At 34.0% G+C, this 14,600-nt stretch overlaps 1 protein-coding gene across 1 annotated transcript in view; it reads left to right on the top strand.

Annotated features, from left to right (window-relative positions):
* The window catches only part of CNGB3 (cyclic nucleotide gated channel subunit beta 3), a gene marked incomplete at both ends in the record, with an annotated part of 148,181 nt that overhangs the window by 81,160 nt on the left and 52,421 nt on the right, over window positions 1-14,600 (top strand). Inside the window, 4 exon segments of the mRNA XM_082858993.1 lie at window positions 3,000-3,050; window positions 5,774-5,860; window positions 8,872-8,936; window positions 9,673-9,795. Coding sequence (XP_082715119.1) covers window positions 3,000-3,050; window positions 5,774-5,860; window positions 8,872-8,936; window positions 9,673-9,795 — 326 coding nt within the window.

Raw genomic sequence — 14,600 nt, 5'->3', positions numbered from 1 at the left:
ATTTTTGTTTTTTGGGGTTTTCTTTTTTTTATTTTAGTATAGTTTTTAGCACTTGTTATCATTGATGGATTTGTTTTTTGGTTTCATTGCTCATTCTTTCTTTTTCTCTTTTTTATTAATTTTTAAATTTTTTATTTTTACTAACTTTTTTATTCTTCTTTTAATACCTTTATTTTATTTTATTTTTTCTTTCTTTCTTTCTTTTTCACTCCATTTTCTTCTGAGCTGTGTGGCTGACAGGGTCTTGGTGGTCTAGCCAGGTGTCAGGCCTGTGCCTCTGAGGTGGGAAAGCCAAGTTCAGGACACTGGTCCACAAGAAACCTCCCAGCTCCACGTAATATCAAGTGGCAAAAGCTCTCCCAGAGATCTCCATCTCAATGCTAATACCCAGCTCCACTCAAGGGATAAATATGCTAAGAACATTCTTCCAGAGTTGGAGGACGGGGTCATACTTCAACTTAACTTCTTAGCACTTGATACGTCTGTCTGTTCCATATGTCTGTTCCATATAAGCTTTGAAGGAGCACTTGATATGTGCACTTGATATGTCTGTCTGTTCCATATAAGCTTTGAAGGAGCTGACACATTATACTCAAGCTTGGTACATGATTCAGCGTAAACTTGTACATATACCTATATCTGCCTGTGGCTCAGTAAGACATTTTGTTTAAGGGAAAAGAATCATTAAATAAGCATGTCATATATATTCTAATGTATTTCTGTAAAATTTAGTATGTGCACGTGGGTAGAAATTATAGCCAAAAAAATGGGGTGGTGGGGCAGGAATTGGGAACTTGGCTAACAAATCTTAAACATTGTTCAACAGCAATTTAAAATTTTTGAACATGGACAGCCTGGATAATAATTATTAGAAGATGCTGCTTCCATGTGTCCAAGTTATAATACTTTGGTCAAATAATTAATAGTACACAGACAATTTCCTCCTACCTATAAGTGAAATAGAAAAGTATAATCCCAATATTAGCATTAATTCTGAATGTTAACAAATACCTTCCTATTCCTCTATCTCTTACCACACATTTACTGAGCACATGTTGTGTGTTAGACATTGTGTTAGGAACTGAGAAACACAGGATAAATATATTGTCCCTACCCTTTTAAGTAGCTCAGAGTATGAAGCATGGACAGACAAAAGAAAAATGGTGCAATTTTGTGATGTAAGTCATGACAGAGGTAAGCCCTTGGTGCTATTTGATGCAGAGAAAACCAGATAAAGGAGGGAACACCTGGTCCAAATTTTGATGGATTAATTGAAATTATCTGCACACTTTCGTCCCCATAAAAAAGGGAAAAATATGTCCTAAATTCTGGGAACAGCATAGGTAAAGGCATCAAGGTAAGAAACTCTGCTATGCACTGCTAAACAGAATAAGTATAAGATGCTTCAGGAGGTGAGTGAGACAGAGAAAATAGAGCTTTGTATATCATGAAAGGGAGCTTGGATTTTTTTTCTTTAAGTCATGTGAAGTCATAGAATTTGACATAAATAGAATTGTTAATGATCTGATCTAGAGAGATCCTCTCACTGCCATTGTAGAACTGATCAAGGAAAGCAAGAATAAAGGCAAGGAAACCAAAGCCAAAAGGAGAAAATAGGCATGAGAAAATTTTAGAAAGGAGAATCAGTAGAACTTGGTTGCTGGTTGGATGAAGGCTAAGGGAGAGTGAGTGGTGTAGGATCACTGACTAGTGTAGATGAGGATCCTCATATGATACTCAATAAGAGGAGGAGCATGGATGGCTTTAGGGGAAATGGAGAATGATGATGAATTCAGGTTTGTTGTAGGTTAAATTTGAGATGAGCAGAACTGCTAAGTGAGGGAGACAATAATCAGTTGTTGGACAGGTCAACAGCTCCAGATACTAATATTAAGTGGAGGTAGAGGTTTGGTAGCATCCACATACATGGTGATCTTTGAAATAATGAAAGTGAATGAAATTTCCCAGGAAGTAAATATGAAGAGAAAAGAGAAGAGGGCTGAATCCTGGGAAATATTGATTTTAAATGGCTAGCCATAGGATGCAAGAAGAACCCTGAAGGGCTTCCCTAGTGGCGCAGTGGTTGAGAGTCCGCCTGCTGATGCAGGGGACACGGGTTCGTGCCCCGGTCTGGGAAGATCCCACATGCCACGGAGCGGCTGGGCCCGTGAGGCATGGCCGCTGAGCCTGCGCATCCGGAGCCTGTGCTCCACAAAAGGAGAGGCCACAACAGTGAGAGGCCCGCGTACCACAAAAAAAAAAAAAAAAAAAAAATAAGAAGGACCCTGAAAACTGGAACTGAAGAAGTAAAGTAAACCAAGAATGGCATTACAGATTCTTTGGAAAGAGAAAGTTCCAAGGACAAAATTGTCCCCCAAAAGTCAAATGCTTCAAAAGTTTTACTCATCTCTTCATGCCTTTACCTATTCATCCACTCAAATATTTATTGGGCTTTTAATATATTATAGTCACTAGTTATACACAGTTGCTAAACAAAATCAACCCTGTCCTGAGATAGATTACCATTTCATGGAATAGACTGATCTTAAATAAATGGGGCAAGACATATACGTATGATTTCAAAATGTGGTGAGTGCCATAAAAGAATGTTAGTATATAAAGGATTCCCTGGGTATGATCATTAGGAGGTTATTGGTGGCTTTCACAATGGTAGTCTTGATGGAATAAGAGAAGTGAGCAAAAGTCAAATCACCACCAAAATTGCCATGAGTTGAAGAATAAATATGAAGAAAGGATGTGGAGCAAAGCAAGGTAGATAACTCTCTTAAGAAGCGTTAGTGTGACAATTAGAGCAATACAAAAAGAAAACAAAGCCAAGGAAGGTTTTTAAATTTATGATATGGGAAGATAGAGCATATTTATAGGCTGATGTTAGAAGGAACTAATAGAACGGAATAGCTATAAATATTTTTAAAGTGAGAAAATGTTTAATGAAATTGGCTAAAATTAATATGAATTATAAATATAACATATTTCAGGTGGATTCAAATGAACTAAAGAGACACTACTGGAGTTCTACAAAATTTCAGGTAGGTGACTTACAATTCCAAAATTGTTCAACTAATCCATTACAATTTTGACTTTAAGTTCCATCTATAAATTTCTACCAAAAAAAATCTATTTCCTTTAAAAATTGTAGCCCTTGTAACAAAGTTTATACAGGTGAAGTTTTATTAGGCAGAGTTTTTCTTCTCAATAATTATACAATATACTTCCTAGTATGTGCAAATGTGTAATTCAATATATGGGTCTTTACTAGGCAGAACAAAATCTTACCGCCCACATTTAAATTCCAATTTAAACGTCAACAAAGGAGTATGGGGTGTACTTTGTCTTGTCCATATATAATTCTAGCCTCCAATTCATGTAGCATGATGATGTAAAAGTCTACAAAATTGTTTCTACTCCTATTTCTTTCTTGTTCATATAAGCAAAATATATGCTATGGTATAGCACAGGGAACTCTGCTAAATATTCTGTAATAACCTAAATGGGAAAAGAATTAGAAAAAGAATAGACACATGTATATGTATAACTGAATCACTTTGCTATACACCTGAAACTAACACAACATTGTTAATCAACTATACTCCAATATGTAATTTTTTAAAAATTTTTAATGAAATAATTTTAAAAATAAAACCACTGGAAATTGTTAGAATGGCATACAGCAAAAAAAAAAAAAGAAGCAATTATTTAGATAACATGGCATCTTCCTTTTCTCAAATAACAGTATAATATTATTTTTTCACCCATGTGTAGTTTTTTCACCCATAATTATTTGCAAAGTACTTTATTATCTTTTATTGTTCCTCCTAACCCCGAGAAATAGGCAGAGATTTGAGGGTGTTCCAAGGTTACCTAATCTGTATGAGTGAACTCCAACCTCACATTTCAAGGACAACACTTTAGTGGCCTCAAATTTTGTTAAAAATACAAATCTCGGTTTAGGTGCCAAATTGTCCCTAATGGCGATCTATGGTGATTAAAATTTCTTTCAATTCGTTTTTATCTCCAATTAATTTTCTCTGTAAAAAACTACCACATACTTAGACATATTCATAAAAGATCTAAACTACTTTGATGAACTCTACAAAGAGGATGAATAGTTTTGTAAGTGCCACAGACCTTATTCCAAACACTTAATCACTTTCTTGAATTTGAATAAGGGCAACTTAACTCATATATTTAATTTGGGTTCATAAATGTAAACTTTTAAATTTATTTAATTGAAGTCATGCCTTTTGAATTTCCTTAGCACATCCTGTATGTCTTATGGCATTGTATTACACTATTTCTGCGCTTGGTTATTCCACCATTAGATTGTTAACTTCTTGTGGACAGAAACAATATCTTACTGCTATTTCAACCCCAACATGCCTTTGCAAAGTTCCTTGTACAGAGTACAGTGTTGGTCAGTACTTAATTCAATTTTCTACAATTCATTGAGAAATAAATCATCTCTATACAAATCCACATTAATGTATTAATATCACACATGATTAATAACTCTCTGCATAGAAAAGTCAAGTGAGTATGTGAGCAATTGGATCCTGAAATAGCACTAGACAAATCAACAGTTCTGTGCTCCTGCTTCCTTATTTATAAGACATTATTTTAGTAACTGCTCTGTGTACCTCTCAACTTGTTATGTGGCTCAATATCTGTAGGGTAAAATCAATGAGGTTTGATGATATTATGCAATTTTTAAGCCAATTATTTGTTATTTGTTTATAGTAGCCAATGTGTGTTCATTCAAACTGAAAGTCCCATTCCTTTTCAATAGCACTAGGCTTTGAAATTGTAGTACACAATTAATTATCTCAACTTTCCATTTCATACGTATGGCCTTACACAAAACTCTTAACTCCTCTTAATTGTCTTAAATAAATTAAACGTTTTTTTAATGTACCCTGTTTTTCAAGATGACGTAAAAAATAATGAAAATGAATAATTGTCTTATGTAAAAGAATTTTTTATTGTTATCACTGCAATCAGGAAAGTATGCAAATGTTATGTGTCATTTCACAATTACCAGGTTAATGGAAGGCCAGAATAATTTAAATACATCACAAATTTAAGATATATTATCTTTAGCTATAATAGTACTTTCAATACCTTCTCCCATCGGAACTGATAACTGTAAATGGGACTGACTTCTTTCCTCTCTTCTCTGTTAGCCTGTACAGTCTCTGATAGATATGTTCACAGCAGTTTATTGTTAGCAATATGATACAAAGTAGACAGTAGTAGAAAGAACTGAAGAGTCTGGATGAACCACCAACAATATAATTAGCCCTCCACACTGGAGAATTGCCTGAAACATAAAAATATATCACTACAATGAATGCCCAATTGTTTCACATAAAATCAAGAATGGGCTTGAGTTTCAGTCCAAAAGCCCCAAGTTTAAAACACTATTAAAATGTATTTTAACAGTAGCAACCATGCCATCTCTTAAATATATGTGACAGCTCAACAAAATCCCAGAAAATGCAGTGCTGAACCCAAGATCAGATGAATGACGCTGGAAATGAAATTCATTGGAAGTAGGCTATGAAGTAGTGTTCTTGTTTTCAGGGCGCTAATACACCTTTCAGTGACACCATGCATATGAAACTGAAGGCAATTTTGTATTAAGCAACAAATAAATCATGGTGACTGGTCAGCCTTTACATACATTGGTATAAATAAATTCATGTCCTAAAAAGCATGTAAACACAACATAATTGTGAATGTGTTCTTCCAACAGTTGGATGTGGCATCAATAATGCCATTTGATGTTTTCTACCTCTTCTTTGGGTTTAATCCAATATTTAGGACAAATAGGATGTTAAAGGTAAGATAACTATACTTAACTGTCTTCTTATAATAATGGAAATCTCAAAGTACTTTAAAATATCCTAAAAGTATCATATTCTTAATTTTTCGTAAACTATCCTCCATTTTTATGCCCTCATCAATGCTAAGAATTTTAAAAGCTGAATGAAGGAAAAATATCCCTATTTCTACTAATGGAAGTTGCTTTTGGTTGTTTTGAGTCTATATCTCATAACAGCTATTTTTATAACTTAAAATAGGAATGCTTTTATATTTTGAAATACAGCTATAATTACAAATGAATATTTTATAATTTTATTCTATTCCACTTGTCACTATTTATTACATAGTCACTGAATGCCTGCAATACTGGCTGTAAAATGAAGGTATTAGTTTAGCTGACCTCTAAGTTATCTCACTCATCAAAAATTTTATAATTATAGAAAAATGTAAGCACAGTTTTGCATAACAAAATTATTTATATACTTAGATACAACTCAAATGTCCATCAAGAGGGAAATAGTTAAATATATTGCAGTATACCTATAGAGTACTTTGTAATGCAAAAATAAAGAGGAAGTTTTCTATGAAAGACCTCCAAGACAAACTGCTCAGTTAAAAAAAAAAAGCTAGTTACAGAACAGTTTATAGAACAATACTAACTTTTGTAACAGAAAGGGGAAAATATTCTATTTTTCTATATTACATAAACAGTGGAAGACTACCCAAAAAATCTAATAAAAATGGTTAACTGAGGTAAGGATGGGAAGCTGGAGGGAAAAGCAGGATGGGTAGGGGCAGGAATAGGAGAAAAGGCTATGAAGGTATATATTTCCTATTGTTTTTGAACTATGTGAATGTATTACCTATTCAAAAAGGTTCTAAGACATAAATATTTTATAACTCATAGCTTTATCACATACCTAAGAGGAATCTGAGGAGAGTCAGGATGTGAAATTTCATATAAATTTTTAATAATAGCAACGATAGCTTGTATTTCCAAAGACAGCCTTCTTAAAAGGAACACCAAAGATTTTATCAGTTTTAGGTGGTTATCGCTTTGCACCTTGGGTAAACAAGATGACATAATCTGGAGACTCGGGTGGATCCTAACACAGCTGCAGCTGATATCTGTTGAATACATACTTGTAGCTACATACTTTGTTAAACCTCGTATTCATTATCTCATTTATTCCTCCAAACAACCTCATTTTAGAGATGAGGGAAATGAGAATTAGCAGAGTAAAAAAATCTGTCCAGACACACTCTGGTGAGTGGCAGTATCTGGATTCTATCACATATTTTTTCTGCCTCCAAATTCCTTACTATAATCAGAAGGGCAAATAAACTTCAGGCTGAAGGAGCTTTCCTTCCACACCCATGATTTTTCCAAGTCAAGAGGGACCTTACTCTATATTCTCGTCCATCCAAGACAGCTCTAGAGACTTCTGTTTTGACCACAGAATGTAGGTCTAGACTGAGCAGAACTTAACGTTCCCAACAGCTTGGTGGGCTGGCCATCCATCATCAAATTTCTAGTGCAGAATGGATGTTTCTGGAGGCCACTGCTCAGAGGTAACCAACTTTGAGAGAGACTCAGGTTCCTATGGATTTGAGTGTTTGTCTGGCATTATAATAAAAATTTATAAAATGCTAACTCTTCAAACCCCATCTCTGTGTCCCTTCAGTGTCCAAAAACCTACTCACTATATTAGGTAGTTTTTTTTATAACATAGGAGATCCTGAAAGCCAACGTTAATCTTCTTTACATAACCCCACAGTCCAGTCATCTTCACATAAGTGTGTCATTTTAATGTGCAGTTCTCTAGGGAAAATATCATTTACCTATCTCCAAATTATATATGAGAAAACAAATTAAGAATATAAATTTTCTCTACAGTGAACACTTAAGCTAAATTTTAAAATGTGCCTTTGTGAAAACTTCTGTTAAGAGCACAATAAACAAGTTACCACAAATTGAAATTATCTTAATCTGAATGCTTAATGGATGTTTCCTACTCAGGAATTCTGGATAAAGAAATCATTTGTGTATATTTCTAGTTAAATAGTCATTGCTATTATAGCTGTTTTCTAATTCCAAATGTTCTATTACAGTCTTATCTACATTGGATGAAATTTTGAACTAAATAATCTTTGAACTAAATAATCTCTAACAGCCCTTCCTATCTGTAAGATCCTATGAGTCTAAGTACATTTTCTTATTGTCCCCAATTTACAGATGAGGAAACCAAAGTACAGAAATATTAAGTAACTTTTCCAAGGTCGCACAGTTAATAAATGGCAGAGAGGAAATTGGTGTTTGGCTCTGGATTTCATGCTCTTGCTCTTGCATTTTACAGCCTATAGATTAAAAAGAGAAAGTAGAGGGTAAGAGTGCATGTAGGGAGTATCTGTTGCTATAGAAGTGGGTGTAAGCAGAAGAAAACCTTGAGGCAAATAACAACTGTTTGGATTAAATGCATATAAACTCTCTATGTCTTTGAACAATGTCAAGAATAGATAACAAATGCTAATATTAATTGAACTTTAAATTTTGTTGAAATAAATACACATTTAATGCAACTTGCTTAAAAACAATGCTAGTGTTGAGCAACAGGCCTTAACACCTATTTATGATTTCAGTGTATTTTATTATGCTTTTACTATCTTACTTATGTTTTGGGGGGAGGTATGATTTTTAATTATTGTAAAATAAAGTTCTACCACATGCTTTAAAAAAGAAAAAGAAGGAAAGAAATGTTTTTAAGCTTGATTTTCAACAAGCATTACAAACAAGACTGTAACTAGAGGGTAGAAATAAAATAAAGCAAGAAGCTCTGAAAGTTTGGCACCTTGTTAAAATGCACTACCTGGAGGAAAATACCACTGACAGACCTTAGTTTTTTTAAGACATGAATAGAATTATTTTCAGTAACAAATAAGGTCTATTTTATATTGTTTTATTTAAATATAATAGATGTATTTAAGACTAATGCACTTTTGGATTTCTTTTGCTTGTTTTCTACATAGTACACTTCATTTTTTGAGTTTAATCATCACCTAGAGTCTATAATGAACAAGGCATATATCTACAGGTAAAGTATAACTCAATGTACTTCAGGGCTGGGAGAGAGAGCAATGGTGAAATATTTTAGACAGGACTTGGGAAGAATATGGCCTCCCTGCAAAAGAGAAGGGAATAATCTCAGATTTGGGGCTATGTAAAATATTGGGCTGTGTTCTAAAGTAGATTTGAACATTTTGAAGTAAGATAAAAGTATGAAAATTATATTAGATTTTAGAAGAATACAAGACTGAAAAAGAGGATATATTACCTGCTTCAGTCAGAACAAAGACAGAGAAATGTGCTCTTTCACAAGTTTTTACATCTCTCTCATGACAATTCATTCTAGTCTGAATTTTCATTCATTTGCTGTTCTGAACTTAACTTGCCCAGAGACCTCTAGTCAGTTAATCGTAGCATAAAATCCCATGAGCTTTTCAGAGATATCCAGTGAAATCAGCATGCTGTATTTTATGGGACTCAAAGTGGAGAGGTGACCCTGGAGGCATATCTTTCAGGGAGTTGACTCATACCATTTGTGAAAAGAGAGGATTTTTTTTTTTTCTACTCTTGTCAGTCCCAGTCAAGACACTGCAGTCAGAAAACATGTGAAGGCACCATGATTTTATATTGTACTAATGAGAGTTAACAGTTCACAAATTTAAAGCAAGGAGATTCAGCAGAGACTTTAAGGAAAATAAAATGTTAAAATAGGCTGTATTCCAGAAACAACATGAGTCTTACTTTGCATTTATTCTCCTTGCCAGAGGCATTCGAACAACTGGATACTTGCTCTTTACTCTGCACATTAATGCCTGTATGTATTATTGGGCTTCAAACTATGAAGGAATTGGAACTACCAGATGGGTGTATGATGGTGAAGGAAACAAGTAAGTTTTAATTTTGAAGGAAATGTTTATTGATTATTCTTAATTTTATGTTTCAGTTTGAGCTTTCTTAAGCTAGTGTTTTTTGAAACTGTAAATCACAATCCATTAACTCTTTATTAGTAGGTCAGTATGTTTTTAAGTGAAAGAGGATAGAATAGAGGAGGACAGAATAGAAATTATCCTAGTCTGTCATACCGAGTAGGGTGCGTGGGTGTGGGTGTGGGTGTGTGTGGGGGTGTGTGTGTGTGTGTGTGTGCCCTGGATTAACCTGTAGAATGCATTTCTTACTCAGGATCATGAACAAAAAAGTTTGAAAGTCTGTGTTTAGACAGCTGAGTGGTAAGGTAACTTTTAATAACTCCTATGATGATTGTTAGTAATGAAGAATGTTAATTATTTGGAGGGCAGATGCAGTGGCTAATTAGTTTACCACTGAAGAGCTTTATGGGTTTATGAGTCAGCTATAACCACTAACTCAATTAAACACAAAGTAACAAGGATCATATACTAAACTTGGCAATTAGATATGCAAGTACCCTGAGAATAAGAGATTGTCTGAAAATTTTGGTACAGTAGAATCAGGGCTCAATAATGGCAACTGAGTTATTTAATAGTGAAATTTCCTTTTGGTAGATACAAAGGCCTGGCATAAAGTAGATTCCACTAACTTTCTGCTCCAGTGAAATGACATTGAGCCTATTATAAAGCAATGTCCTTACTGGAAAATAACAGGTCCCAGCATGACTTTGAAGGGCAACTCACAGCAGCCTTGGGAAGGAAAGCAATTATAGGATAGAGCAAAAACAGTAAAGATACCTCACAAAATTACACCCTAGCTAGAGTGAGCAGGATCTGAATGAGGGATTATAACATTTTTTGAACTTTTAACCAGAACTAGTTTTAAAAATTTAAAGTCAGAAGGCCCACTGAATGGGGAAATACACACACACACACAAACACAAACACACACACATACACACACACACACGAACACACACAACAAGAAGAAAGTGTATAACCAAATCTATAAGTAATTCCCTTTAGAATGTGAATTAAATATGAATTTAGTTTAATATAAGTAACTACAAAGAAAACTGAGTAAGATACCAACTATATTAAATATTGCCTAGAAGTATGTAATTCAACATCATTAGACCCATAGGTCTGATAAGTGTTTTTATCAAATTAGCAAAATAATATACAGTTGCCATCCAGAAAAAGTGGAGCTATTTCTCTTTTCGTACCTGGATGCCTTTCTGCAGCATTTCTAGAGAATATATCTTGTTCCCAGTGCCTAGAACATTGTTAAGTATATAACATACACTCAGTATATGTTAGGTATTTAAAGAAGGCAAGAAGGAAGTTTCTTTACTCTCTCTTCCTACTTGTCTTCTTTAAATACTTAACATATAGTGAGTGTGTGAGAGAGAGTAAAGAAAAAAGGAAGGAATGACCAAATCCATATTATAACAAGAAGAAAGAAACCTCAGTTTCAACCCATAAGAAATTGAAGCTACATTGTTCTAATATTTTAGACGTCCAATTCCAGCTACAGTGTAGACCGGATATTCAAAGCCCTCTCACTAAAATACAAGAAGATAAACTACTTGAAATTTTTGTTGTATTAGTTATTGCAATTACTTGTTATAAGATACATTTCTACATAAATTATAATCACAACAGTTTTCAATGATTGCTAAACTCTCTAGAAAGTAAAAGGAATCTCCAAAGTCTAAAAAACAAATGTGGGTACTGAAGCTGGAGTAGAGTGGTAAGATAATCACTAAGGAACAGGAATAGAGAAGATAACTTCTGAATCAGTAGAATAAAAAAAAGATAAGATTGTAGAAACAACTTAAAATATATCAGTAAGCAGAATAAGTTAATATGAATTAAATTCACCACCTAAAATAGACTGTCAAATAATATTAGTCAAAATAGACTTTAAAACAAAAATTATTTTAGGGATAAATAAGGTTATCATATAATGGTAAAAGTTTCAATTCACTATCAATATTTACCAGTTCTAAATGTGCATGCACCTAATGCAAAGTACTTATGATGAATCAAAGAAATTCATAAAGCAAAAATTATTAGAAGGAAGAGAAATTTGCAAATACACCATCAAAGTGTGAGACATCAACACACAACTATTGACTGATCAAGCAACCACAGACAATCAGTAAAGATATAAAAGATTTGAGAACCCATTAAACAGCTTGATTTAACAAATATAAATGGAACTTTGTACCCAAGAATTAGAAACCACTCATTAATTTTTTAAATTTTTTTATTGAGTTATTGTTGCTGTACAATATTATATGTTACAGCTGTACAATATGAGTCACAATTTTTAAAGGTTATGCTCCATTTATAGTTATTGTAAAATATTGGCTATATTCCCTGTGTTGTACAATATATCCTTGTAGCTTATTTTACACATAATAGTTTGTACCTCTCAATTCCTATCCCTATAACATCCCTCCCTCCTCCCCTCTCCCCACTGGTAACCACTAGTTTGCTCTCTATATTTGTGAGTCTGCTTCTTTTTTGTTGTATTTACTAGTTTGTTGTATTTTTTAGATTTCACATATCATACAGTATTAGTCTTTCTCTGTCTGACTTATTTCACTTAGCATAATGCCCTCCAAGTCTATCTATGCTGTTGCAAATGGCAAGATTTCATTCTTTATAATGGCTTAGTATTCCAGTGTGTGTTAATGGACACTTAGGCTGCTTTCATATCGTGGCAATTGTAGACAACACTACTATGAACATTGGGGTGCAGGTATCTTTTTGAATTAGTGTTTTCGTTTTTGTTTTTGATATATGTCCAAGAGTGGAACTGCTGAGTCATATGGTAGTTCTATTTTTAACTTTTTGAGAAACCTCCATACTGTTTTCCACAATGGCTATACCAACTTACTTTACCACCAACAGTGTACAAGTGTTCCCTTTTCTCCACATCCTCGCCAACATTTGTTATTTGTGCTCTTTTTGATGATAGCCATTCTGACAGGTGTGAGGTGATATCTCATTGTGGTTTTGATTTACATTTCCCTGATGATTAGCAATGTTGTGCATCTTTTCATATATCTATAGGCCATCTGCATTTTCTCCTTGGAAAAAGAAACCACTCATTCTTCTTAATTACTCATGGAAAGATTACAAAAAGTAGTCATTTTCTAGGCCAAAAAGCAAGCCTCAATACATTTCACAGCACTGGTATGATACAGCCCCCATTCTCTGCTGCTTTAGACAGGAGGGTTCTCACCCAAAACCAAAGGTCCAATAATCCTGTTACCAGCTGTCAGGGACACATCCTTACAAATAAAATGTCTTTAAAAGCAGCATTTATATGTATTTTAAGATAATTTGCAAATGGCAGTTATTAGCATACTTACATTTTCCCACAGTTTTTAAGCATCACCTGCCCCTTCTATTATTCCATATTACCCTTTGACCATGTAAGCTTAAAGCATTTTTTTAGTTAACCCTCGTGATGGTTTCTGATGACCTATAAATTGAAGGTTGCTTATGAAGTCACTGGACTTGTAAACTTTCTCCTATTTAGAATTATGCAGCAACTGTGGGGCATAAGTGGAGCATTGTGAGCATTTAAAATGAGTCATTTATTACTATTTTATTAATCCTCATCAGAATAACAATGTCTGTTCATTTCAATAGAAGACGAGAAGTCATTTTCATTTATACTAAGTAGATGGCATCCTTCATTTGACTGTGGAATTTGACAAAGTAGGAAATGGCTTACTTAGCTCAAAAGGAAAACATAAGTAGTTAAGGTTATTAGGTACCCAGAAATGTTCCCAATGTCCCTTAATCCATATATACCCCAATTTATTTATTTTCTGACATAAATTTCCCAGCGTGCACAAACCTCTTAGCAAATACCTAGCCTCAATCTCTAACACACAGACCGTCAAAAGAAAGAGTAAAAATAGCAAGCAAGTTTGTCATGGGAATCATGACTTTAGATGGGATGGAGAAAGAGTCAGAATCTCCATATCTTAGTGTTAGGGAAAATTAGGATAACTTACTCCCTTCTTTTTACACAGAAGGAAGATGAGACCAGGGTAGATGAAGGTATTAACTCAGGGTCCCCTAGATACTCCAGTTCAGACACTGACAAAAAAAAAAAAAAAAAAAAAAAAAAAAGAATGGTCTTTACACTAGACACTTAGAAAAATGTAACAAAACCTCCAGAACAGCAGAATTCAGTTGACCAGAAGGGAGATGAAAGGCAGCTGGCAGCATGTATAGAAGGGGATTGCATAGATGTGCTCACGGATACAGCCTTCCTATGTTCTTAAGTCTAAGTATGCATAACCTTTCACTTATTCTTTCAGGTCATTTAACAAATATATTACACTCCTATTGTGTAATACCTGTCTTTGAGGAGTTTATCTTCTAATGAGACCGTTCTCCTCCATATTCGATGCCTTCAGTGATAAATTTACAGAAACCTAGAACTAAGATGGATTGGGGTAGTTTAAAAGTCCAGTCATAAAGTATCAAATTGGGTACTTTTAAAAGTTGCATGTCCCACTACACATCCACCACAATGGCTAAAATTAAAACGACTGACAGTACCAAGTCTTGGGGTAAGAATATGAAGGAACTGGAACTCATACATTGTTGGAGGGATAAAATCTGACCGTTTCTTTTACAACTAAATATAACACCTACCTTAAAAACAAAAATTGCAAGCCTAAATATTTACCCAAGAGAACTGAAAATATATGTCTAAAAAAATTATATAAGTATACTCATAGAATGTCTATTCA

The sequence above is a fragment of the Leucopleurus acutus genome, assembly GCF_964270905.1.
Source record: "Leucopleurus acutus genome assembly, chromosome: 17".
NCBI classification, from domain to species: Eukaryota; Metazoa; Chordata; class Mammalia; order Artiodactyla; family Delphinidae; genus Leucopleurus; species Leucopleurus acutus.
Note: the sequence above shows the minus strand (reverse complement) of the source record. Positions and strands in the feature narration are given on the sequence as shown.